At 40.0% G+C, this 27,080-nt stretch overlaps 2 protein-coding genes across 2 annotated transcripts in view; both read left to right on the forward strand.

The window, feature by feature from the left end:
- The first annotated feature begins 16,871 nt into the window (after nt 1–16,871).
- Nucleotides 16,872–18,984, forward strand: znhit2 (zinc finger, HIT-type containing 2). The gene is made up of 2 exons (XM_044135585.1): nt 16,872–17,007; nt 17,165–18,984. Exon 2 carries the CDS (start codon nt 17,225–17,227, stop codon nt 18,869–18,871), a length of 1,647 nt encoding a protein of 548 aa, XP_043991520.1. The 5' UTR covers nt 16,872–17,007; nt 17,165–17,224; the 3' UTR covers nt 18,872–18,984.
- A 1,256-nt stretch (nt 18,985–20,240) lies between these two features.
- lrpprc (leucine-rich pentatricopeptide repeat containing) overlaps nt 20,241–27,080 on the forward strand; it is a 70,623-nt gene continuing 63,783 nt past the window's right edge. Inside the window, exons 1-11 of the mRNA XM_044135594.1 lie at nt 20,241–20,463; nt 21,783–21,985; nt 22,128–22,250; nt 22,444–22,565; nt 22,838–22,896; nt 23,141–23,227; nt 23,320–23,446; nt 23,600–23,744; nt 24,682–24,833; nt 24,957–25,062; nt 25,150–25,257. Coding sequence (XP_043991529.1) covers nt 20,285–20,463; nt 21,783–21,985; nt 22,128–22,250; nt 22,444–22,565; nt 22,838–22,896; nt 23,141–23,227; nt 23,320–23,446; nt 23,600–23,744; nt 24,682–24,833; nt 24,957–25,062; nt 25,150–25,257 — 1,411 coding nt within the window. The 5' untranslated portion in view covers nt 20,241–20,284. The remainder of the gene's footprint in view (nt 20,464–21,782; nt 21,986–22,127; nt 22,251–22,443; nt 22,566–22,837; nt 22,897–23,140; nt 23,228–23,319; nt 23,447–23,599; nt 23,745–24,681; nt 24,834–24,956; nt 25,063–25,149; nt 25,258–27,080) is intronic.

Genomic DNA, 27,080 nt, shown 5'->3' on the forward strand with positions numbered 1-27,080 from the left:
TCCAATAACATCAGTGACATATTTAGGTTGAAGTTTTTATTATCAATTGTCCCTCAAAATAAGCTTAGAATTGTATTGCAGAAGAGAAGTGCACCTGCTTCAGTGTTTCCTCTCTTGCATGTTGATACTATTGTATTCCCATGCACGTTTATGTACCCACTGTGAATAATTTTTACTGTTACTGCCACGGGCGCCTCTATTTTGCCGCACATAAATAAAGTGAAACATGAACAAGCTGTTTTCAAACCCTGAATTCAAACAGCTTTTATCGCCGTTTCTTTCTCCATCTGAGGAAAACCGAATCAAGTGCGGCTCTTTTTAAGCACATTGCACGTGAAGGCGAACAAGTGGCCGTGGCCTGTGCTGTGATTTCGCTTCTTGTATGAAATCACCCTACGCCTGATGTCCTCCGCGGAGCTCTGGCAAACACACCTCGCCTTGCTCTCCGCTCTTCAAACACAAGAGCACTTGAAAAGCTGATTTCCTGCTCCTCAGAGGGAGCAGGTTTCTTTTGTCGACTGAGGAGCCGGGTCAAAACAATAATTGTTGGCAAATTATGCCGGGAAATATACGACGCTCATTTGATTTACATGTCATTTTGCACGGGTCCACTCCTCGGGCCTTCTTAGCTGTTCGCGGTGCTGCATTAGCGCTTTATCAAATGTTTATGAGGGCAAATCAATTTCATTTCCTGGGTGTAGCAGAGTGTATGTTTGTGAGAATGTGTGTGTGTGTAAGAGAAAGAGAGGGAGAAAAAGGGATAGCACACTGCAACCCTGTATTACTGCATGTTATGTGAAGGGCCCCTGCCTAATGGGATTAAAGACATTAACAAACTGTTTACAAAATGAGGGAGGACCTCTGTGTTTTGCCTCACCCCCATCTCTCTATCTTTGTCTCTCTTTGTCTTCCTCGGTGTCCACTGTTTCACTCCTCCTCTCCGTCTCTGATCCCCAATCAGCGAGACGGCCCAAGAAAGTGCCTTGGGGCTGAATACAAATGAGCGCAGCTGCCCAGTATGGATTACTGGGAACTCTCCATGAGCAAATTCATACAAACACAGGCTTGCTCAGAGAAAACAGTACGTGTAAACACAGAAGGCTATGCATCGACATATGTCGGTGCATGCCCAGCGTTTGCTGACACATGTATTTTCCAAGCATATGCCATTCCACTAATTTATCTCGCACGCGGACACACATACACTGAGTGCGAGAGACAAATGCTCAGGCTGTAGGGTCCAGCGGCAGACATATGCTGCGGCACACCCACTAATTTTTTACTGTGGAACAGGAACATGTGTGCGAATGGCCTGTATATTAGTGTCAGAGGGGTGTGTGCTTCAGCCATATGTCATCTGTCAATGAGAAATGGCGTTATGAAACCAGTTCAACTAAACAGATTGATTGTTCATAGTAATGAAAAGGTCTCTGTTGGTTTATTTGTTGACAGAGTGGTCTGACCTGAATGCCTACAGTTGCTTAACAAAAAGCATTCATAACTCGACTAATTTGCTGTTTGGTTGAACTCCACCGTAAACCTGAATGTCATTTCGGCCCTTGATTCACAAAACGTACTCCTAAACTTAGTTTAAGGTCTTCTGATATGCTTACTGTGGCTACTAATAACCATTGATTCAAATGGAAATATAGCGACGGTCAAACAATTTTATCTTTAAAATAGTTTGACACCTCATCAAGCATTTGAATGTTCCTTTTAATGCATGCCAATGGTTTTTGTTTGTTTGTCTGAGATCACTGTTTAAAATATTGTGTTTAAGTTCAATTTCCCCAGTTAGACATACTAATTACAATTCTGGCATACTGATGTATACTTACAGTCAGGCTAGTCATTATTTCACTTCAGGTGTGTTTGAAGCTTACTATGTTTTAAGCCAACTATTTGGGAACAACTATATATCATTCAACATATTTGATGTTAGTATAGTGGTAATATTTTACCGGAAATCTAAATGAGTAGTATACATTAAGCAGGATATTTTTATTTTGATAACTGTTAACATGAAACATACAGGCATGTTTTGTCACATAACTTTATGTGCTGTTTAATATTAACTAATCCCTGTGGATTTAGGTTTAAAATTGCACGTTCTTACTACTTTAAAGTTCTTGAGTATGGAACGCCACCTTCCCATCACCCTAATCTTTCACTTTCTCCACAGATTTTCTGTCAGATTCAAGACAGGACTCTGGCTCGTCTACTCCAAAAGGTTGATATATTCATACCCTTGAAATCTTTCGAGGGTATGAAGAGTTTGGGTCTTAACTGTATGTGTAATCACTTAAAACAGATGTTGCAGATGTTATCTGTTGACTATTTAACCACTAACCAAATACAGTATCACATTTGGGCTAGGGGAGGGATAACCCTAGAAAGTGAGATTAAAGTTGATATTGATAATAGGAGGAATGACAAGCTACAAATTCACTCCCTAATTAATATTTATACTTCCAATCCAGAATTTAACCAGTTTTCTTTCTCTGTTTTGGATGAATCAACTAGGAAACTTTCATGGATGCACAATTTATATAATTTACTCCTCCTCAGTCTTACAGTTTCCCCCACCTCTGTCAGGCAACCTTCTGTAATGGGTCAGAAATTAGCTGGATGTTGTGGCAGTATCACACCTCCATCTAGCGGTAGAGGGAAGTACTGCTATCAAATGTGTACAACATATGAAGTAACTTTCTGCTCGGAAAATTTGATAAATTGCTGAATTTAGTTTTTGGTTATTATCTGTTGGATTATTTCATGTTAAAGTTCAGGTTCTTATAATTCCTGCAGACACAGGGTGGCAGGTATGGGAAGCTTCCTATTTGTTTTCCACATAACAACCAAATATGAGATTCTCTTGGTTTAATAACATTTAGTAGCTGATATTGCTGGAATATAATAGCATATTGATTATATTGAAATGATGTAAAGCATTTATTTCACTTTTAATATAAAATATATAATAGCCTACATCTCTATATGATAAAGATGTAGGCCATTAATTTGTTAAATTATTTATATTAATTAGTTGGGCTATCTGCTCTGGCAACCAGCCACATACAACACATCCTCTACATCAGGGGTGCCAAACTCCAGTCCTCAAGGGCCAGTATTCTGAGACTTTCAGATCTGCCTCTGCTGCACCACACCTGAATAGAATAATTAAGGCTCTGGAGAACTGATCTACACAAGGAGGAGGTAATTAAGCCATTTCATTCCAGTGTAGCACATCTAAAAGCTGCAGCACACCAGCCCTTGAGGACTGGAGTTTGACACCTGTGGTTTAATGCTAATCTTGATCACAGTCTGGACCTCCTATTAGTTTGTCCAGGACCTGCTAGTCGGCCACTTATGAGGCTAGTAGAGAGTGCTACAAACGAATGTTTCAGACGATTATATTTACACAAAGGAACCCTGTACCTTTGCCCTGAATTCAGGAGAACATATTCTGATGCAAACACATGTGACCTGTCAGACCAGGTGTTCTGAGCTTGTCTGATGGTAGCCTGCTCAAACAGGTGTTGTGGAGAAGATAGATGTGGAGTGTGACTTACTTGCCATCCTCACCAGATTTTGAATTTGGGTTTTTAATTTAACAATAAGATTTCCAAACCATCCAGTAATGCCATATCTAAGAATAGACTTTACAGTTGCCCTATAAAAGATCAGCATAATCATTTTGGAGAGGCGACACAATCGAAATCGTCTAAGAAATTAGAGACACTGGTGAACTTTTGCACATACACTTGTCACATGTTCGCGCAAAGTCAAATTGCCATCTATGTACACACCTAAATATTTAAAAGATGTAATCTGTTTGATGGGGCAGCCATGTTTGACTATAGGACTCCAGTTTATCAATTGATTTAGGATCCAGAAATAATTCAACAGTCTTTGAGGTGTTTATCTGCAGCTTATGAGAGTCACACCAAAAAACAAACTTATCTACGGCAGTTTTATGTCTGTCGGGATTGTCTGTTAAAAGACTCAGAATAACTCTATCTAAAGTTGGGTTATATACTGATTGGATGGAGAGATAACGCTTTCATTTGTGTACTCTCTGATTCTGCTACTTAACAGAATCAGAGAAAACTGAATTGCTGAGATCTTTTTGATTAAAAAAAAGAGTAATACCACTTAATTAAAAAATGATTGACCTTCAACTGTACTAATTTCCTGAGAAGATTGTTTATATGAATGGAATTTAACGCTGAACTAAAATCGACAAAAAGAAGTCTGGCATATGCTGTAGAGTTCTCCAGATACTTTGGTGCGAGGTGCGTCAGTGTCAAAATAGCATCACTGATACTGCGCGTCTCCTAGCGTAAGCAAAGTAGAAAGGATCCGGAAGTGAAAGTCTTAGACGACTTCCACTTGTAGTAGCTCCAACATGAGTTTCTCAAATGATTTAATTACAACAGACGTGAGCGATACCGGATGATAATTGTTATCAGTTTGAGGAATGGCCATTTTTGGAACCGGAATGACAATTGATTTTTTTCCAAATATCTGGCACCAAATGAGTGTCCATCGAGATCTGAAAAGGTTTAAGCCAAATTGGAGAAAGTCTGTGATGTTCAGCAGTTAACTATACTGTCTTAAAACCCTGATAAACATTACAGCTGATTGACTCATAGCTAATGTCAATACTATCTACTTTTACGCCTCCCTCACCAAAACAATCATCTTAAAGAGGAAATATATATGTAAACACAGAAGGTTTGCAAAAAAGACACCAAACATTAACTTAATAATTCTGATTTTCACAACAGATGCTCTCCACATCTGTCAAAGAGACAAACTAAATGATTCAAACTAACATTTTACTGATTTATTTTTCCATAAAGTTGTAAAAAATTGAGACAAATTCAGAAAAATGTGAAGAATACTCAGAAAAGGGTTGTGACTGTAACTCTGGCTCGCCACAGCACCTATAGTGACAAGGTCAACCTGAATGGTTACTGGGATGGCAATAAATGAATCGATTTACGCTGCTAGTCGAATGCCAAGGTGACCCAGGCAACTCTGGGTGTACATGCAATCTTTGTTTTCTCTCTGCGATCTTTTTCTGACTGATATTGGGAGAAGAGTTCAGCTGGAAGAAATCATTTAACAAAGCAAGGCCTATCTTCTCCCTGAGCAGGCACAGGAAAGGCCACCACTTTCCTCCAGTGTGTGCATCCACTGTACTTCTGTACTTCATCCTTCGTCCTCGTCGTGTTAGTCTTCCCTCCGTGTGCACTTCCTCTCGTTGTGCTGCGTCAGTCGAAACCTTAGGGAACAGGTCAAGGTGGGTTTGTTTCAGCTTTATGGAAAGGTGATGTTGAGATAGAAACCGCAAAGACGGGAGAAGAATGTGGATCGTAGGATGCAGAAATTAGGCGAGATCACTAAGATGAAGCTCAGTCTAAACAGTGTCTTACTAAAATAATCACATCCCTTTAAGTCTTTTTTTATGTTTGTCAGTGAAAGTCATTATCTTAGGGTGTTTGGGTTGTTTATTTCATTATTTCTTATGCTCAACCTAGATCTCATATTGGTTCACTCTGCTGTTAATGCACACTTTTCTTTAGTATTTCCATGAAATGCTAAAGAACTTCCTTCATGTTTATTAGTCTTGTTCCCTCAGCCGGCCTGTTTGCTTCCTTCTCTTTCTTTGCACCTGCAACCAGTTCCAATCAACCATGTGTTTCTAATCCAGTAATCAAGACTCCTAGTATTTAAAGGCTCACGGGTTTGTTAGGTTTGTGTTATTTGTGCCCACGAAACCATAGAACATATAAAACAATTACAGTAAAGGAAAACACTGGATGTTTAGATGGTTTCCATGCTAAATCTATCAATAGACTAACTTATTTTTATTTTGGCCCATATCAAGACCACGAATGTCCTTAAGGACCGGTTCTGTATTTATAAAACCAACTCATTAACAATCTGATCAAATATTAATAAATAGTTGCCTCTGTATTCGTTGGATCTGCTTTTTCATGATGTTATATTTGGCAATATATAGATATTTAAGAACACAACTTTTATTTTGAAAGTTCTATTCACGTGGCTTTCTAGAGTCTGGAGGGCCACATATGATTTGGCCCGCAGGCCGTGAGTTTGACACATAAAATCTATATTATGACTTATTTAAGCGTTGTAATTCTAACTTAATAATGTTAGCTTCTGGAATCCAAATCAGAAACCTGTGATCCATTTTAATGTGTGTGTGTGTGTGTGTGGGGGGGGGGGGGGTACGCGGGCGTGTGTGTGTGTGTGTTTTGTGGTGTCAGCCAAATGCAGTGTGATCTAACAGCAGCTGACAGGCAGGTTTGAGGCCTCTCTCCAGAGTCCCGTGTGTGTTTGTGCATGTGTCTGTGTCCTACTCTGGTGGTGTGTGCTAACTGGAAGCTCTGCGAGACTTGCAGCAGGTCCTCCGCGGTTTCACATGTGCATTCTCACACATGCCCACACACTCACGCACACACACCAAATCAGCTCAACAGTGGAGCGATCCGTTAGCCTTTCTACATTTAACATGAGTCCGGTCTGCAGCCTCTTACTTATTCATTCGTCTCCACGTCCTCCTCAGCCACTTCTTGCCTGCACTAACCTGTAACGACAGCTGCTCTATGGCCAACGGAGACCTGTCCCACCCCTCTGTCTCGCTGGACGTCAGAAGAAAATGCCACCAAAGAGCTGTGCCTGCTTTTTCCCTTTTTTTAGATGAAAAAAGAAGAGAAAAAAGTGTGCAGGATCAATAGAAGTGTACAACAGAAGGGCATGATGCGTGTAAAGGGGAAGTCAATGATGTGCCCACTGGTGTGAAAGCGTGTTATTCACCTGGACAGGATGGGGACCAAAAGAAAAAGACGGATCTCTTCGATTCTCAGGAGAAATTCTCAGACTAAACAAAGACTGTTCATTCTCTCACTGCAGAAAACAGAATCCATCCTTTGAAGCAGCTCAAAGAGTGGATCTACAGTTCAACATGCAAACACAATGCAAGGGAGCAGATTTTTGGATAGTTTTAAAGTTTGGTACATCCTTGTCAAACAAGAACACTTTTTGACATTATTCTGAAAAACTCCTGCGTAAACTAAACCTCCCAAAGGTAATAATGACAATGGAGTCAAACCAAATGGCAGAGAGGGAAATCAAACCTTTCTAAATCTCACTGCAGCAGCTCAGAGAAAACTAGTGTTTGAAGTGCACAGATGATCAATTGTATCCACGGCTCTAACAATCTTGCAAACCTTCCTCCTTTACTCTTGGTGCTCTGTCTGCGGTACCTGGTGTAGAAGTGAAGAATGTTGTTGATTCATCAAAACTCGATGACAACTTAGTAACTGAGTTGCTAATTTTCTGACAGTATAAATATCTGAGGTTGCTGTCTTTCTGTTTTAGCAGGTTTAGTGTCTCTCAATCTTGTGCATCTGACCACCATCAAGCATATGATACTGAGACAGTGTGACATCCACTTTCATCCCCTCTCAACATAAAACCCTTCCCCTCACTCCACCCCTTACCGATGACGGATGACATGTTTGCTGCCCTGTGACAGACCTGCAACATTCACCTGCAGCCAATATGCCCAAAAATGGAGATGTTGGATGAGCCGTGGGGCAGCATGGGTCAGAGGTTCTTGAGGCTGGACATGAGACAGATACAGAGATAGACAAGGCACCGAAGGGTGAGCAGGCGGACGGACGGTACAATGGATGCATCAATACTGAGACAAAAAATTCAATAAAATATTTTTCCAAAAAAAGAGGTGCAGACCACCCAAAAACTAAGCTTCCCTTACTTTGCTTGACTCCACCGGTTATTTAGCGAGAGGCAGTGTACATTCTGGACATCCATCGCAGGCCAACACAGACAAAACTCTACAAATAACCACACATGCACGCCCACACACACTTGAAGACAATGTAGAGAGGCCAATTAACCTAAAAGTCCTGCTTTTGGACTCTGGGTGGAAACTTGAGGATCCAGAGAAGAACCAAGGCACAGAGAAAACATCAATTCTCCATGCAGAAAGTCCCCAAGCTGGAATTCAAACTTCGGACCTTCTTGCTAGTTGCTGAACAACTACATTTAGACTTTGTTTTGTAGTTTCCTCAGCATTTATAGAAAAAAGAAGCAATGTCTTTTTTTTTTCTCCATGTCCACTCTATTGTTCTGTTTGTGTCTGTGTTTAAAGGACAAGCGAAGATTCTTCAGCAGCCACTTCTGGCCCTCAGGTCATTTTTATTTATTTATTTATTTTTGCCCATAGGTGTGGCTCAGGCCCTTTTTGCGACAATGGTGAATGGTCTAGTTGGGTGTTGCTGCAGCTGAAGTGTTGCAGGATTGCCTTTGCTGGAGCGACGAGGCTGGGCAGCTCTCTCCTCCCTGTTCCTTAATGTGATGAGACGTGCCTGACATTCCACACCACATAAGAGACATCATGCATATGTGCGGATACAAACGCATCTGAGGCGTGCACAGATGGGAAATACAGACAATTGCATACAAAAATAAGACGACCGCTAAGAATTTTCCTCATTATTTTGCTGCGTATTGTGTTTCCTCTGCTGCAACGATTACATGGCATGGCCAAGAGCATCCAAGCGTCCTCCAACAGACATTTTCTTGACATCTGAGTTGCATTATTCATTTAGACGCCTTGTTGTTGGCATCTCACTGTCTACATTCACTCACCTACTTTTCCTGAGTCGACATGATAAAAATACAGCAGAAGTAAAACTTCCCAGCAGAGCATTGATTAGTTGTTAGAAGTATTTATATTTTAAATCAGCTGTATTAGCTTGTGGCTAGCATGTTCAAAATTTTTAAATTCAACCCACGTTCGTTGTTTGTTTTGGTGCCCACACATTATGAGAATAGTTAAATATAGAAACGGATTAAAATTTGCTAAGCCAAGATGTTTGTTCAGCTAACCATTAATCATTCACCTTCAGCAATAACAGCTAAAAAGACGGATCTTTTAGCTGTTATATATGGTGTTCATGTGCTGTTGTGACTGAAAATGCTTAGAAATGTCAGTAGACTTGTGATTGAGACAGATTCTGCCTAGGAACAAGAATTTAAATCCAATCTAATTTAATTTAAATCCAACTTCAACTACATTAGCAATACAGCCAATGCTAAATTTGCTAGCAAGAAGGTATTCTTAGCTTTAGAGGCTGTCGTTACTAAATAGTACACCATACATCTTAGCTGAGGTTGTCAGGGAAGAGGTTTACATCCCATTGTGCCAGAATAGATTAAAAATGTTCATAACTATCTTAGTAACATTTTTTTTCTTTATCTTAACTGTGTTAGCGATACTGGTAATGCTGCAGCTAAACATGCTAGCAAGCTAAACTTCTTAAGCCTGAGGTAGTTGTAGCCAATGAACCGAACATCTCAACTGAGGCTCCAAAGGAAATGCGTAATATTCAACCTTGCTTGAATACAATTGAGATGTTTATTACTATCTCACTGACGTTTTATGCCTTAATCAAAAACACTTAAGTTTTTGTTTTCTTTTTTGAACTATGATTATGAAGCGGATGTGTAAATTTATCTTAGTGATTGATTAGAATTGAACTGATTTTGTTAGTACATTTTAAAGTCGTTTTTGTTTTAATTATAAACTAAAACGTCATCTAGCAGTTAAAGAAAATTCTTATTTCGAAGTAGGCCGATTGATTATAATAAATTGCACCTTTAACAGAAATCAAACACTCATTAAAAATTCCCTGGCTTTTCTTATTTAAGCATGTTTTTTAAGATCCACACTTAAGGTAAATAGAGGAATATTTGAAAATTGCAACCTCTAATTGTTCATAAACTGGAAAGATAGTCGTAAAAAGAGTTTAAATAATACTGTTATGGTTTTTTTTCTTTTATCAAAGACAATAAATCTGTAGTAAAACTCCACACAGAGAACCGCTTGCTGTGCTCGGGGGGAGAGTCACCGTCGGCCTTTTCCCAAAGCAGAGGTGATGTGTCCTGGTCCACTAATGTCAACATCACAGCAACCATCGTAGGACTGTCAAACACACTAACACACAACCTTTTCCAGCTAACCCCAACACAGTAAGTGTGTGTGATTATGTGTGTGCCCAAAATGCCAAGTGCTCTCCTCTCCCCTCTCAGAACTTCCTCCGTTGTGTCGCCGTCACTTGCCTGAGGTGAACATGCATGTTCGACAGGCGGGTACGCCGACTTTATGTGTTTGTCTCCGTATTTGAACTTTTGAACAATCAGAGTTCAATAATGTATTCCCAGGACTTTGTAAATGCCATCTTTGTGCTTTGTGCAGCATTTTTCCTGGGATAGACCCAAACGGTATATGGCATGGTTGTGAAGTGGAATGAAAATATGATGGAAGTTTTTGAACTGTCAAAACAGATTAAAATAAAAGAAAATGAAATAGGTGACAAGCATATGTATCTCGATAAAATATTTTCATTTATTCATTCATTCATTCATTCATTCATTCATCCAGACACAATAGTACAGCGGCGTCCAGGAAAGGAACTGGAACACATTTGGGACAGTGCAGAGGGCATGCACCAAAAGGCTTATAAGTGTTGAAGCGTGAAGGTTTTCTCCCCCCCCCCCCCCCCTCCCCTGCTAATACGGATATAATGATGTGACTATTTCAGTGTCAGCGTGCAAGAGCGAGTGTGTACCGTCTGATCACAAGGAGCAGTTATCTTGTTCGTCTGCTGGACGGTTCTTCATGACTCACACCCCGTGAAGAAGAGAGTCGAAGATGGAGGTTATGTAGAAGCTGACGAACAAAAAGAGACAGCGGCTGTGTGTTGTTTTGACTGAAGGAGGGGAAGGCTGGCAATGAGTTTGTCCACTTTTACGTGGCTGGATATGGGATGAGACAGCGAGATTTCTCTCTGTGTTATTTATTCGCACAGATAAATCTTATTTTTATACATGTGTGCACCTATTGAGAAAACAGACTAAACTTAGGCACTTTGTTTCATCATTTTGTGCAGATGTACGAATTTCAGTGAAGCACAAGTAAAACGAACAAAAAAATGATGGTGTTGCACTGTATTATGTCAATTCAGAACAAAACACATCCTTGTTTTGGACATCTTTTTAATTTTATGGTGGCTCTGAGCGCAAACTGGGTCCAAACCAACACTAGCAAATTACCTTATTTATTCATACTTCACTTCCAATCATTGAGGCCTCTGCGGTTTTAAAAAGTCATCTTGAACTGTAGAGAAGTTAAGTACACCTGGATAAGTCGTAAGTCCATTGGAGGGCAACACAAAGATGCAAAAGACAAACTTCACAAAGCCTAGGTAGCTATTTACTAAGGATTCATACAATAAAAAAGGCTCCTTATAAGACATATATAAATAAATTAGGGATTTTTTAAAATGTTGCACAGTACCACAGGCTGTGAGCAGCCAACCAGAATCTGGATGAGGCATCACCCTCTATGTTTCTCTCTGTTTTCAGTCTAAGGGGACATCCCAGATAACATTTTCACTTCCAGACTCTAAAAGTGGTATCAATCTCGATCAAGTGTCCCAAAAGGCTAAAAAATCACACAAAACACATGACATATCACAGCACAGTCGTTTCTGGCATTTCAGTGATTTAGAGTGTCATCCCTGGTTGCCACTAGCGTGAAGCTGTGGTCTTCACAAATATGACACCTCGCCTCAACAAGGTCCACACACACACACACACACACACACACACACACACACACTGAAAGGATGCCTGCTCAGTCCTGTCGTCACATTCTCACTTCCTGATTCAGACAGACAGAGAACAATCCTGTGGGACCCAGACGCACTTCTTTCCTTCGCTTCTATGTTCCTTCCTCTACTCTTTCCCCTTTCCTTGATCCTCTGCTCCCTCTCCTGGGGACGGACGAACGTGGAGCTGGAGGTTAGACCGATGGAGGCTGGTGATACACCTGGATACAGTCGGTCTCAGGTTTGCTCCTGTGGGAATGATGTGATGGAGACGGGGGAGAGAGAAGAAAAAAAATCATGAAAATCTCACCGAGGGCTTTTCTCCTGAAGACATGAAAGACACAGAGAAGAAGAAGTTCTGAAAGTGAGACATTAATGCAGCCAGCTCAACACAGCCAAAAACCTTCACTTGCATTTATGTCTGTGGAAATATTTTTGTTTTTGTTTGACTTCAGTTTTATTTACTCAGTTTTCTTTCTTTTTTTCCCCCTGCAAAACAGTTTGGCTTGCATCTCATCAGGATTTATTTTTATAATAATAATAATAATAATAATAATAGTTATTATTACTCATTATGTTTCACAAAAATAAATTATGATCAAATGCAGCGTGTAAAACATAAAAAGATATGTTCACATCCTTCAAACCATGTACCTCAAAGTATTTCATTAAGCACCAAAATAGTTCACAATTCTAAGATGAAAGTAGAAGGAAGATCTGAACACTGCAAAAACACAAAGACATAACAAGTATTTTTGGTCTAGATTCACACGATTCAAATATCTTGATACAAATTATATAAGACAAAATCATTTTTAATACTTTTGAGAAAGAATTGGGGGCTGGATTTAAGTATATAATTCCTTAATATTTGATGAGTTCTTGTTCCACTGACAGATTATTTCAGTTACAACTAACACTTTTTCACAATCCTTTACAATTTGGATTGATTGAACAAGTCGACACTTTACAGAGAAGACGGATCTTTTTTTTTAAAGAAAAAAAAAAAAGAAAATTGTCAACAACTATCAGAAAGATACAAACAGTTTTTAGGAAAACAAAATCCATCAAGAGGTAACTTGACTGACTTTCAAGTCTGAGCACAATAACATAGACTCAGAAGCTCGAAAACGACAGTGCACAAATTGCTGGTGTAAAGCACAAGACAGATAATACACTGAATTGCCAGTGTGGCAATTCAGTGTGCTATGGAGGACCCCTTATTTCCTTTGCTGGACAAAAGAAACAGAGAAAAGGTTGACTTGTAGAGTGGTGTGAGGTTTCTTTTTCCCCCCGACTTCCTGCTTGTTTCTGTCACGACTGTCAACAGCCACTTTAAGCCACGGAGAGGATACCGCTCCGTCTACCTGTGTTTTACCACATCACACGGCGCACTGCACTCAGCACAACCACACACTCAGAGAGTGGCGGCTCCATCGGCTGCAGCCGGAAAGGTTGGGAGCTTGTGTGGACCGAGTGATCTGGAAAAGGTGGGTCAGCTGAAGGAGAGCGAGACAAGAGGAGGAGGAGTGATGCCTTTCCTGTGAGTGGGTAACAATGAAGGATACCAGAGATAAATATTTGAAGCGGTACATTGATGCTTTTATACCTACGTGTCTGGACTTCATTCATAAAAAAAAAAAAATAAATAAAAGTAGACGAGAAAGGAAAATGAAAAAACGAGGAAAGATGAAAAGAGGATGAAAGGATAGAAGAAAGTGTGAGGCGGTTGATTCACATGCACTCAGTCATATTGTATGACTGACATTTTTTATTATTTTTTTCCCATTTCCAATTTCTTTTACACTTTTGAAATTTTTAAAGAAAAATAACAAACTCTATACATTGATTCATGTCCTTAGCAGAGTTAACAGTGATTGACTTATCTTATCTTGCATTTTGTCATGCTCCAACAACCGATTTCACAGTAATTTCACAGTATTTGTTTGGGATTTTGTGAGATAGAACAACACAAAGTAATTAATAATTGTAAAGTAGAAATTGACATGCTGAACCACATTTTTACAGACTAAACCTTCATACTGGTGTCATTATGCCTAAAGTCTTCCAGTATCTGAACTGGTGATGATGGGATGCAGCTGGAAGACCTTTGACACTCTTCCAGCAAATTCAGACAGGACAGAAAGTATCTGTGAAAATCATTTTAGTCTTTCCACAGACTCTCAATTCTTTGACTAGACCATTGTCAAAAGCCTTATATTAGGCCCGAGTCTCAAGTCTTTTGCAAAAGTTTTCTTTAAATGCCCCCCTTATATCTCCATCTGTCCATTTTCCTATCAACTCTAACCAGCTTCAATGTCCCAGCTAAAGAAATTTGCAGTCATGGTCTACTTTATGTTGGTTTATTTCATAAAATACTAGTAAAATATGTTGAATTTTGTGAAAATGTAAAATAATTGAAAGGGTGTGAATGCTTTTGTAATTTTTTTTTATATTTACAAAGAATGAAACAGATTAACTTTTCTACCCTCTCCATTTATTTATTATTTTTTTGTTTCTACAGAATATGTGGAATCCTTTCTAAAGAAAAAAAAAATTTTGAAAACATTTTTTGTCTACTTAAATTATTATTGCAGAAAAAACTTGGTTGTAATTTCTTCCATGCAGAGTGGACATTATAGAGGCAGGACCGTCCAGCAGCACACAAAGACAAATAGAAATTCTGCTTTACAGGGTCTCAAAATGCCAGATCCTTTTGGGCTGATGGATGACAACACTGTGAACATCAACATATCACAGGTCTGCTTTGTCTTACTGCACACACACACATGCACAATCCCCCCAGCCCCCAAACACACACGCACACACCCACACACACACACACACACACACACCCTGCTGTTATATTGCAGACATCTCCAGCTGCAGACATGCCAAGGCTGGACATGCCCAAAAGGCAAAGGCTGTTCCCTGTCACCTATCAGCTGGTGGCAGACAGCAGGACATGACTGCGTTGGTGTGTGTGTGTGTGTGTGTGCGTGCGTGCGTATGTGTGTGTGTGTACATGCGCTGATGCATTGATCTTTGTGAGTACTGCTTTGAATTTTAGACTTTGGGATTTGGCTCGTTTAGTGTCAACTTTTAGGAAAATAAGTTTTTCTTTTCAGCAGGGATTTCTTATATCGCTGGTCTGTTGTTGTTGTTTCAGTTCTTATGTTGCAGTGCACAGTGCTGCTCCAGTTGCATCCCTTAAAATAGGTTTACAATCCTCATGTTATATGTGATTTCTTTTCTGTTTTGGACGGTAGCATAAAAAAGTATTCACTCTGACAGAATTCTCATTTTCGCTTTTGTCACACCCAAATGTTTCACATAATCAACCTAATTTAAGTACCAGCCAAAAAAAGTTAACACAAAAAGTAGTTTTCAAATTATTTGAATTTGTTTGGCAAAATAAACCAAACAAACTTGTTCCATGTGAAAAAAAATTAATCCGTGTTGGTCACACTTCCAAATATTGAATTAACATTAATAGCCATCTTGTTCGGCTCTGCACTAACTGGTTTAGTTTGTCATTTATAATTCCAATAAAATACATTGATGTGGCTGTTTGTAACATGGTAAAGAATATAAATATTATACATAGCATTGTTCCTGTTTTAGACATTAATACGCTTAGTATTGGTTTCGAAAGGCTAATAGTTTTCTAATTGTGATCAAGTAACCATTAATATTGTATTATGTATTAAAATGCAAAAAACCTGGATAGTTCCAGTGTGTCTTCTACAATATGTAATTTGTAGAAGCTAATTTACTTAGCTCACATAACAAAATGTGTTGAGTATGCTCTCATGCAGAGAGGGGAAAACATTATAGCATGCTCTGCTAATATTAACAAGATTTTATTATGTATCATGTGAGCAGTCAGTGAGAAAGCTCATGTATCTGGTGTTGGAGTCCAGCTATGTCAGAGGGCATGCCAGGGAAAGAGAAGGTAGATCAGAGTTGGCAGCTGCCCACCCTGGACTGCTGGTCTGGCTGCCAGGGGCGGGGCCAAGACAGCATGGCACACGTCGTCTTCAGACACCCACTCTCCTTCCTCTCTCCCCCACGGGCTCCTACGGTCGGCACGAGAGGCCCTCGGCCCAGCGAGGGGTGGACGGCCATCTGACAACTCCCCACCTGCCTGACCTTTACCATGCTTGACCCCCTACAGGAGACAATAACCTCATAGCAAACAGCCCTACAGGAGACATGGACGCTCTGGGGACACAGGAATACACAAACATGCACAACGTTTTCTCTTTTTTGCTATGCAGGAATTTTAATTTGCTTCCAAGGATCGACACTGTCTCCTAATCCTTTAGTGGTTTTGATCTCTGTGGACCCAAAGTTGTGTTTTTGACCTTATCAGTACAGTAAAAGACCATCTTGAAAGGAATGTTTTATTATTAGTAATATATTTAAATATAAGCTGTGAATAATCCTCTTGTAAAAAAGGACTTTCAAACTCCAAGGGGTAAAGTAGTGTTTTGTCAACACTTAAATGAAAAAAATGAGCAAAGAATGAAACAGAGAACCTGTGTTGTATTTGTGTAAGATTTATCCTGAAGTCTGCGAGCCTATGTCTTATGTCTTATCAAATATTGTTTGTCACACAGAATACACATCACTTTATGAATGATCTACCTACATACATACTGTTTCGCATTCACGCGTTTATGTTACAAACATTAAAAAATATTAAATTTGATTTTTTTTATTATTATTATTATTATTATTATTTTATTTTTATGTGATAGACCAATTTAAAGTAGAGTATGTTTGTAATGTGGGAACAAAATCCAGAAATGCTTCCACTGCTCATACTTACTTATCCTTAGAAGATAATGCACACTGCACTCCTGGAAGAAAAGTTTTTTTTCCATTTCTTTTTTAATCCAATGTAACCTCTAGCAATTAGTAAATTAAAATCAGATACAGCAAGTAAAATTTTTAAATAAATAACAGTCATCAGAAATTGTGACCATTGTTATTCCAGTCTTGATTTTAAAGAGCACCATCTGAATGTTTAATAATCATAGAATATGCCCACTGGAGTCATAAAATGCCTGGGTAGGGAATATTTTTCCCTCTTTTTGAGGCTTGACTTTTTATTTTTTCCAAATCTCTGGGGACCCTGAGAGATTATGTTGCGACCGCCACTAAGGTGTCACGCCTGAGGTTGAGAAGCGCATACGTCATCAAACAGCGACGTGACGGTTTATTTAGGACCGCAAACGTCAAACGTTGGGTTTTGTGAAGACACAGAAGAAAAGTAAGTCAACATTTTTCCTGTTGTATTTAGTTTTATATTTAGACATAATACCGGAATTGTTCCTCAGACATTCGGTCCTTAGAACCGAACTTCCTCTGTTACTCCGGTCAATACACGAAACGTCACTTACACGTCTGTGTTGTTTTTATGTTGCTAGGTTTATCCGGTTTGGGACGCGGCGCTCTTATCGCCTTACTTCGGCACAGTTCTCCTCCTTATGAATCCAGTAATTAGACGGAGCCTTCCTCCGTCAGTGAGGAGCCTCCTGACAGACATCTCTTCAAAGGAGGAAGAGGTGTGGACCGACCTGGACCCCGAGACAGAGGCTATGGCCAGGGATGGGGTCGTGCTTCCGTCCAGAGGAGCTGGGAAAGGAGAGTTTCTTTCTCCAGCCAAGAACCAAGACGAAAAGATTTCAGAGGACGAGTCTAACGCCAGGATAAGCAGGGCAGTGTGCATGCTGTGTGAACGGAAACCCTCTAACTACACCTGTCCACGTTGTAATCTCCAGTACTGCGGCTTGTCCTGTTACCGGAGCCCGGACCACTCCGCCTGCTCCGAGGAGTTTTACAAGGAATCTGTCCTGCAGGAGCTGAAAGACATGGGGAAAACAGAAGCAGAGGGTAAGAGAAAGATGCAGGAGATTCTGCTGGGACTGAGGCAGAAAGCCGACACGACGCATGGAGGGATGGAGAGTTTACTAAAAGAAGCAGACATGGTGGGAGAAGATGAGGAAGAAGCGGTTGAGAAGGTTCAGGTTATGGAGCTCCTGTCCAGGTTGGCAGAGCTTCAGCAGTCTGGAGGGGAGAACGCACCAGAGATGGAGGCCATTATGGGAAAACTCGAGGAGATAGGAGGAGCAGAGGCGACTGCTGACGGTACAGAGGGGGAGCTGGACTTGGCCGAGCGACTGTCGGGGCTGGACATCAACGAGCTCTCAGAGGAGGAGCTGTGGGAACTTCTCAGCAAGGAGGAGCAGGAGAAGTTTGTGGGTCTTTTGAAGCAGGGAGACCTCAGCGGGGTGGTCCCTCTGTGGAAGCCCTGGTGGGAGGAGCACGAGGAGAACGGCAGGCCTCTCATCCAGGTGCTACAGGAAGATGTGAACAAGCAGGAGAAGGGTCACAATGATCAAGTCAAGATATCGCAAGAAGAGGATGAGAAAAAGATTCAAGGAGGAAAAAGTAAAGGAAGCTCAGTTGACGTAAAAGTTCCCTCAATCTCTGCAAATATCCCAAAGCTGAGCTCCTTATGTGCAAATCCATCTCCTCTGGTTTGCTACAGCTTAGTAAATGCCCTTTACGGCTATGCCTTTTCCCTGTCGCTGTTTAACGGTGACACAGATTCCCTGATGTTGGAGTTCTGTGATATGACTCTCTCTCTGTCTGAGGCTCTGAGCTCGGGGAAGGTGTTCAACTCTGTCCAGGAGGCCTTGGAGTGCGGAGAGGCTCTCGTCCTGCGTGGCGGCTACCTCGACAGGGAGGATCCTCTGGCTCCGGCCAGAGCAGCGGAGGCCGTGGCTCACATCATGACAGGCAGAGACAGACGAGACGCCTCAGGTTACTCCCTGGCAGCCTTGAGCCAACTGCGTAGGATGCTCTCTAAAGCCAGGGGGAAGCTATCCAAGGAGGGAGAGGAAGGGTCGAGGAGGCAGAAGTACTTCCAGGCAAATAAGAAGTGTGAATTCTTTCAAGCCTGGGTGAAGGACAACGTCCAGCAGGTTCGCAGACTTGCTGTCGAGCTGTGGAGTGAACACGGTAAAAGAGAGAGCGTGAGAAGTGGCATGGAGAAGGCCAAGACTGCAATTGAGGAGAATTTGAAGAAAGAAAAGAGGAAAAGAATTAAGCTCATTGAGGAGCTGAGCTAAAAATACATGTATATGTATGCGTTTGTCCAAAGAAGTTATGGTTACATAAAACGTGATAATTATAATCTGGACTGGTCTGTTCATTTTTCACCAATAAATTTTGTTTAATGTGTCGTTTTTGTTGATTAAGACAGTTTCAGGAAGGGACTTTTTCTTATGTTTCCAGTTCTATTGATAATCTCCAGGCCCTCCCCCACATATTGCTTCTCCCTAGATTACAAGAAAATTTTAATTAGTCTTTTCAGAAATATTTCCAAAGATAGTCATGTGGGGGAAAGAAAAGGATCCCTACTTATCATTGTTTACTATTTGCTTGTTTTGAAGACTGTAGCTGACTGAGCAGATAATACAACTGATTAATAAACTGGTATAAATTGGATTAATTTAGCGAGGAAAAAAATCATGACTGGACATGTACCGGGTCAATCCTCACAATCTCACTCTGGAATTAATTGAGATGCTGAGGGTGAAAAAATGCTTCAAGAAATCAAAAACAAAGATACAATGATTGGAGTAATCAATTTTTATGCAGAATAATACACCGACAATAACATAATGCTGTTATGTGAATAAAATTTAGATTAATGGGGACTAAAGCTACATTTTTTTAATGTTTTCCAAATGTTAGTCTTTTTGGAAAGTTTTCATCTACAAACAGTATTTTACAGGGCAATTGTCCTGAAGTTTCTCTAATTCTAAACCATCGTTACCATGTTTTATCGTTGAAATAAAATGCGTCTTGTAAAACTTCTGGAATTATTCACATAATAAACTGTGAAGTAAAGTTAACATCTTTATGTTTAAAAGACTGCTGTCTTGCACAGTTGAATTTCTTTCAACCTCTAAATTTTCCTTGCTTTGTTGCTTTGTTTTTTTTTTTTCTTGCCTTTATGGTCCATGTTGCATTTTCTTCAAACTGCTATAATATATTTCATGTAATCTGTGTTTTCAGTTAGTTGAAAATGTTTTTTTAAAATGCCTATATTACAACTAGCAGATCCTCACCTATAAGAAGGGGGATGTGCCTTATACTACTAACACCTGGATTTTATCAAATGTTATTTTTATACTTGTGGGTGTGAAAGGTGTCTTCCTTCTGCTTTTTACCATTAAAATCTTATTTTTAATGAACAACCTTAATTATTCTGAGAAAAGGACAATTTGAGAAGGAAACATTGTTTTTATGAACCATAAAAACATTATATTTTAAAAGCTTTTTAAGTACATTTGACCATTTTTGTATGATACTGAAAACTTACTTTATTTTGTCATATAGGTTGTTATTTGTGATAGCCATATATATGCCTTACTAAGGAAAAGAGAACGAGACAGCCTGGTTGGTACTCTCGCGAGATTCTTCCATAAGACTATTGTCACGTGGTGAGGAAGTTCCTTCACGTTGCGACAGAAAACATGGCTGCGCTCTTGAGATCAGCCCGGTTACTTAGGTTTTCTCCTTCAGGTTTGCTCCAGATCCCCGGGAGCAGGAGGAGCGGGGCGCCGCTCAGTCGCTTGTACAGCGGGGTTCCAGTCGGCAGAAGTACCGGCGTCTGCTCCAGACAGCTGGGTCGTGTTTCTGACAGCGTGAGCAGGTATGTTACTGCAGCTTAGCTGGGACCCACGCGTGGAGCAGGGATGTCATTGGGGTTCAATGACAAAGACGCAATAAAATGCCAGGAACAAAGTAGCCAAAACCTTTACATGTTAAACCTTAAAACGTGTCGTTGTAATGGAAGCAGTTTAACATTCGCAATTAGCTTTTGTTGTATTTCTCAGTAAACATGCCTCCATTTTTATGCAACATTAGACATTTCGTAACACTGAGACAGCACATATACATTCCCTCTTTAGCTTGGCATAAGAGCCGTCGTGGTTCTTAATATTATAAAAGACTAACCGCTTTTTCTGTAGCATGTTAGCTTTTAGCATGAGGCTAACTCATCTACGGTGTGTTGCTGTAGCAGCCAGTCTTTTGTAAATTACTAGTTAACTATATCTGGTTTCTTAATTTATCATATTAAATTAAATAATAACCTGCAGGTAGTTAGTATTAGGATAATTTATAACAGTTGACCACATGCTACTTTAGCATGACTGTCATCCTTCAAGGTCACAGCTCATTTACAAAATCACATACTGCAAGCCACTGTGCTTGGTGGAGAATTATCACTGCACATCTGAACACACCGTCCCCACAATTGGTGATGGCAGCATCATGCTGTGGGGACGGCTTTCTATTGAGGGGCAAGGGAAGCTGTGGGGGACATAGATGGAGATAAAAACAGGACAATCACAAGGAAAAATAAGCTGCAACACACAGGAGACCTGGATGGAGGTTCACCTTGCAGCAAGACTTATGCTGCTTGTATCAAAGTGTATTCATATGGATGGCCCAGTCAAAGTACCAACCTAAAGTGAATTAAATTGATCTTCTCATATTCTCTCCATCCAGCCTCGATCTGACAGAGCTTGAGATATATTGTTAAGATGATAGAGACACGTTCCCAAAAAGAATGGTAGATGTAAATAGTAAGGACTTCATTCAAATGTGTAATTCATTTTTATTTTTATATATATATATATATGTAGAAACTATTAAAATGCCTTCTGCAATATTTTGCATTGATGTATCGTGTAGAATCTCCATAACTGGATTTTGTGGTGGTGACCTTGGAAATGATATGGAATTTTTTTTCCTGAAGTTTCTCTAAATTTTGTCAGGAGAAAAAAAAAAAGACACAAATTTTGCACAGAGGACCAACCTGCTGCTTCAACTATACAAAAGCAGCCAATGGTTTTAAAGATGTTAGCAGCTCTAGTAAAACTTGAGCTGATCTTTTAGTTGTGTGATGAAAAAAAAAACAAAACTTGAATTCTTTCTTTGTTTCGCTTCACCTCATATCCTCCTCAGGTGTGTGTGGCCTTACACAGCCGGGTGTGTGCGCAGCTATGCCGTGGCCACAGAGCAGAAGGACGAGGCCGGGCTGGCGGTGCGGTCCAAGCAGGCGCAGCAGTTCGATTGGGCGCTGACCAAACTGGACAGCTCAGTGAGGAGGACGGGACGCATCACTAAGACCTTGCTGATGCGCATCTTCCATGATATCTGCAGGACAGGTAGGCGGGCAGATCTCAGAGAAGTATGGACTATCCATTACCAGTGTCACGCAACAAGCTAAACTACAAATGTTGGAACATTTTTTCCCCTTTTGATTTTTGTTTACATCCAACTGCACTTTGTTTGCCGCTCTGCATTCAGGCTATCCCAGCGGTAATCACGCCTTGCTGCTGCTGCGCAGCTGCGGCTCCTTGCTGCCTGAGGTGCCGATGGAGGAGCGAAACGAGTTGGCACACCGAGTGTGGAGTAAGCTGCAGGAGCTGGGTAAGAAAATGAACCTCAGGTGGCTAGAGAATTCACTGCAAATTTGAGGACAAATTTACCTCCAGCATATGAGCATTTATTGGACTTAGGAATACTTAAGTTATTCAAACCATTTTTATGGAAGTTTTTTTTTTATTTTTTTTTTTTTTTTTTGACATTGTGCTGAATCTGAACATCTGAACATTTTCTCCAGGTGCACAGTATGACGTTAGTCACTACAACGCCTTGTTGAAGGTTTATCTGCAGAATGAATTCAAGTTCTCCCCCACTGACTTCCTGGCTAAAATGGAGACAGCGAACGTCCAGCCAAACAGAGTAAGTACAGCAATGAGTAAATCAAGTATGTTGTTGTTTTTTTTATGTAGATAAACACACTATATTGGCTTGATTTCTAAGAAGAACTTTACAATTGGAACATTTTAGTCTTTGCTCTGTATTTTTGTAAAACATTATTGAGCTTAGTTTCTTTTCTCCTTGTTGTAATTTTGCTTAATTTTATTTTACATTTCGATTCTTTGATAGCATGCTGCTGTTTCAGTATTTTATTGTGCAGTGATGATATAAAACTCATCTGTTGCCACAAACAGGTCACCTATCAGAGACTGATAGCAGCTTACTGCCAGAATGGCGATATCGAGGGAGCCAGGTGAGCAAGTTTTGTAGTTTTAGAAAATCTTTCAGATCAGTTGATGCACAAAAGAAAAAGTTTTCCAGAAACAATTGGATTAATTAAAACTTTTCATAGGACTCTGAGGCTGGTCATTCCTGACCTCAGCAGAATGTTTTGTCAATTCCCTTAGTGTTTTTAGCAACTGAATACAATCAGTTTGCTACTAATCTTTTATTTTGAAAGAACTGAAGCCATTTTGTTTACTTGCATTCATTCATAGCACCATCTTGGGTTTCATGAAGAGCAAAGATTTGCCCATCACAGAAGCTGTTTTCAGCTCTCTGATAACAGGACATTCTCGCGCCGGGTGAGTTTCACAGCTTTTGATCTGTTCATAAAGAATAGATTGTTTTGAAGCCATTTTGTTTTTTTAAAACCCATTTTTTTATTGCTGTGCAGCGACATCGAGAGCGCTGCCAACATCCTGTCTGTGATGCGGGGAGCGGGAGTTGAGCCGAGTCCTGACACATACGTGACGCTGCTGAACGCGTATGGTGAAGAGGGAGATCTGGAGAGTATGAAGAAGGTTTGTGCTTATTGTAATAAATGTTTGATAAGCATGGCTTCCGTTTTAAAGCGTTCCTGTATCTTCCATCTGCCCTGGTTGACCTTTTCTCCAACGTTAACACCTCCATGTTTCTCTTTCCCCATCCCTCATTTTACTCTCCAACCTTTTCAGACTCTGGAGGCGGCAGAGAGCGCAGACTGCAGCCTGATGGATCGAGACATCATGCAGGTCATTTTAACTTTGGCCAAAGCCGGACAACAGCAACACGTACCAGAAATGATTGAGCGTCTAAGGCACGAGAGGGGCTACGTACCAGGTAGACGGAAAGAAATATATGTCATGTTTTCTGACAGCAGCAAACACTAATAACAGAAAAAAAATACTGCTGATGTGTTCTGATCATGGAGAGACTGGCTGTTCACCTTCAGTTAATAAAATCTCAGTTTTAATAGATATCTAAATTTGTCTTTGATGTTTTGAGTTCACACACATTTTCAAGTCTTTTTCAGGTCTTAAGAAAATGGAGTCTGAAAAAATTATTTGTACTTCAAGTCTTTATTCACCGTCTCGTCATCTGGAATTTGTCCTCTCGCTACTTTCGTATTGCTTTCCTTCCTCTATTCTTTCTTAGCTTTCATGGTTCCCCCAGAAAACTTGCTAAGCCCAGTGGTTGGGCGCTGGGGCAGTCATTCATCCAGTGGGCCGCCATCTTTTAGAGTTAAAAAATGTTTAAACTTGACAGGAAATGTAAAAATATCACTTGTTAATTATGTATTTTTTAAAAATTGGAAGATTAATACTTGAACACAAACTATAAAGTCTTAAAAAATGCAAACATAAAAGAAAAATGCAAAAAAATAAGCAATGCTTAGCCTGGTGGGGGAACAAGTAAAGTCGGGTGGCCCGCCAGGCTTATATATAATACACTGGTGTAAACCCTGGCTTTCTTCTCTCTTTATTTTCTTCCTTTTTCGTTTTATCCTACTTTACTTTTTGTTTGTTACTTCCCTAAATTATGTTGTTCTTCTGTTTTCTCTCGCTCCTTCCTGTTTTTCTTTTTTTGGATTTTCTATGTTTCTTATTTAAAGCCTACACAAGGCGGAAGTGTCTTTCATTCATTCATAGTGAACTTTGCTATTCAGCATTTAAGATGGACTGAAAACTAATCAAATATTTGCTCCTAAATTGGATAGGAAAAATAAAAATTAGCAAAATAATTTTGTGCCTAAATATCCTCCTTCATGTCCTTCCAGATGCCATGAACTTGTGTCTGAGCCTCATCACCCAGGGACATGAAGATACAGCGTTTAGCCTCCTGAAGACATTCCCTACTCTCCAGTCAGAGACCAATGACTCGTCCAACCTCGGAAACTTCTTCCTCAGACACTGCGTGAACATGGATACGGTACAGCAGAACTCAAACTTCCCCTAATCCTGTCAAAAAAACTCTGTCGGATCACAGTTTACCACCCACTGTAAATAATGAGCATAACTGTAATGTAGCTGCTACGTTTGACTAACATTTCAGGCGCTGGAGAAGGTTGTCCGCTACTGCAAAGAGCTGCAGGAGTCGAACCTTCACACCTCGTCGTTCACCTTCACTCTCTCGTGCGCCCTAGAGGCCAAAAAACTTGGTAAATCAGTCGACTAAATCTTCTCATGACCTCCAATTTGTATTTTACCGAAAACCAAATAATTTTGTCTGCTTTCGTCTATTGCAGGGATGTCTTTGGAGCTGATGAAGACATTGAAGGAGCAGAACTTGCCTGTTAGGCCTCATTACTTCTGGCCTCTTCTTACTCAGCCTTTGAAGGAGAACAACGTCGCTGGTACAAACACACATGCAAACACAGACAGTTCAGAACGTCTCATCAGTCTATTGTTAAAAAAGAGGGCGCCGTTGTTTTACAGTGAGAGCTCAAGACACTGTTATAACATTTGTAGCAGAACATTTCGCTACGACTGGAATCGGCTCATTTTCCACCTGATCCGTCCTTACTAGTAACCAGCTGGTCAACAGCTCAGGCTTTTCAGTGATCACATTACACCTGAGTGCTTTTAGGTCACGCTAGCAAGAACACTCTTTAGTGTCGAAGGTTTTACTTCGAGAAGAAGACTCAAAGTTGGCTAATATTAGTATAGGGAGGTGTTTGAAAATAAAGTCAACAGTAACTCAGAGATGAAAGAACCGATTTCCTGTTCATTCTGTCAGATTACTACTTTAAATAGATGATGCATCAGGAAGGCAAGGCGTATTTAGTTTTTTTTTCTAACTTTTGGCTGTTTTGATCTTGTCACCATGATGGCACATTAGCTTTGTTTTCATTCAATCGTCATGCAAATTTTGAGCAAACTTTTTAAAATTTTGCAAAAAAACAAACAAAAAACTCAAGAAAAAAAAACTAATTATTTGTTTGGAGCAAATTAACTAGACTAAGCAAAGTGTAATTACATCAAATGTGAACGTTGCCCATGACAAAGTAAAAGTTCACTGTTACTTTGTGAGCTGTAATGAAGAGGAAAATGTTTGTTACGTCAGAACGTCTTCAGCAAATATGTTCCCAGCTTCCCTTTAGCACTTTAGCCAAAACCCACCAAACCTCCAACTTTTTTCCAAAACTGAGAAAATTATTTTCAAATCTAGCTCTTTCTGTTTGTGATATTTCAAAATACACATTAAATGATGTCGATGAGTGCTTTTAGGTCACTCATCAACCTCTTGTACTTTTTTCAGATTAAAAAAAAGTACAATAAAGAGATGTTTTCCCTCAGTTAATTTATTTTTGTGTGCTAGCTTCTTGGCTGTAACCTTTTTAGAAATCACTTCTCCAACTGAGACAAATCCTTGGTGTTTGTGTCAGTCATTCCAATATAGGGGAACAATTGTGTCTTCCTAAATGACCGCTATTATTTCTCACAGTTGTGCTTTGACTTATCCAAATCAAGCTACGTTTAGCTTCTTGTGTAAATTGTTTGTCGATGTGACGAAGCCCTAAGAGAAAGTAAAAACTCCTGCATCTGAATTTTTTTTTTTTTAAAAAAGCTCTTTTATTTTCTGAGGGCGTAGAGGGGATTATAACATCTTCTGTACCAGAAAGAGCTTTTAAAGGGGAGTTTTTGCTCAAATATTAATGACCTTTGAGAGCGAACCAGCTGGGACAGATTTCACCCGGCTGGGCAAGTCGAGGGGCGAAGAGGTCTGATCCCTGCGTGAGAGGGCGAGAGCAGGAGTTAAAACAAACGCATGCACAAACACTTCCGTGCTAACACACACTGTGGCCTCTCTAGAGGAGTTCTTGAAAACATCCTAACTTTCCATTTCCATCCAATTTGACTCCCAGGAAGCGCTTTCAGACATGAGTTTCATGTTTCTGCAACTCTCCCTGACGTCCAGTCACTCTTTGGTTGCAAGCGTCTGGTTGCTTGGCCCTACTAAATAGTATTAGTTTTCTTCTTGCTTCTATATTTTCCTTAACATTTTTTTTTTTTTTGGAAACACATTTGCAGAAGTATAAGAATAAAAGCAACAAACCACAACAATTTTTTTTTATTTTGCATTTAACGGAGCTCCAGTAGAGAGAAAATCTTTTCCATGATAGACTTGGTTTTAAACTAAAAATATCCTTTAATGCATTTAGGCTTCTACTTGGAC

Source organism: Gambusia affinis, linkage group LG13 (assembly GCF_019740435.1).
Source record: "Gambusia affinis linkage group LG13, SWU_Gaff_1.0, whole genome shotgun sequence".
In the NCBI taxonomy this organism is placed as follows: Eukaryota; Metazoa; Chordata; class Actinopteri; order Cyprinodontiformes; family Poeciliidae; genus Gambusia; species Gambusia affinis.

Coding starts and splice junctions, on each gene's coding strand:
- znhit2 (XM_044135585.1), top strand. CDS start 17,225: ATGAATCCAGTAATTAGACGGAGCCTTCCTCCGTCAGTGAGGAGCCTC.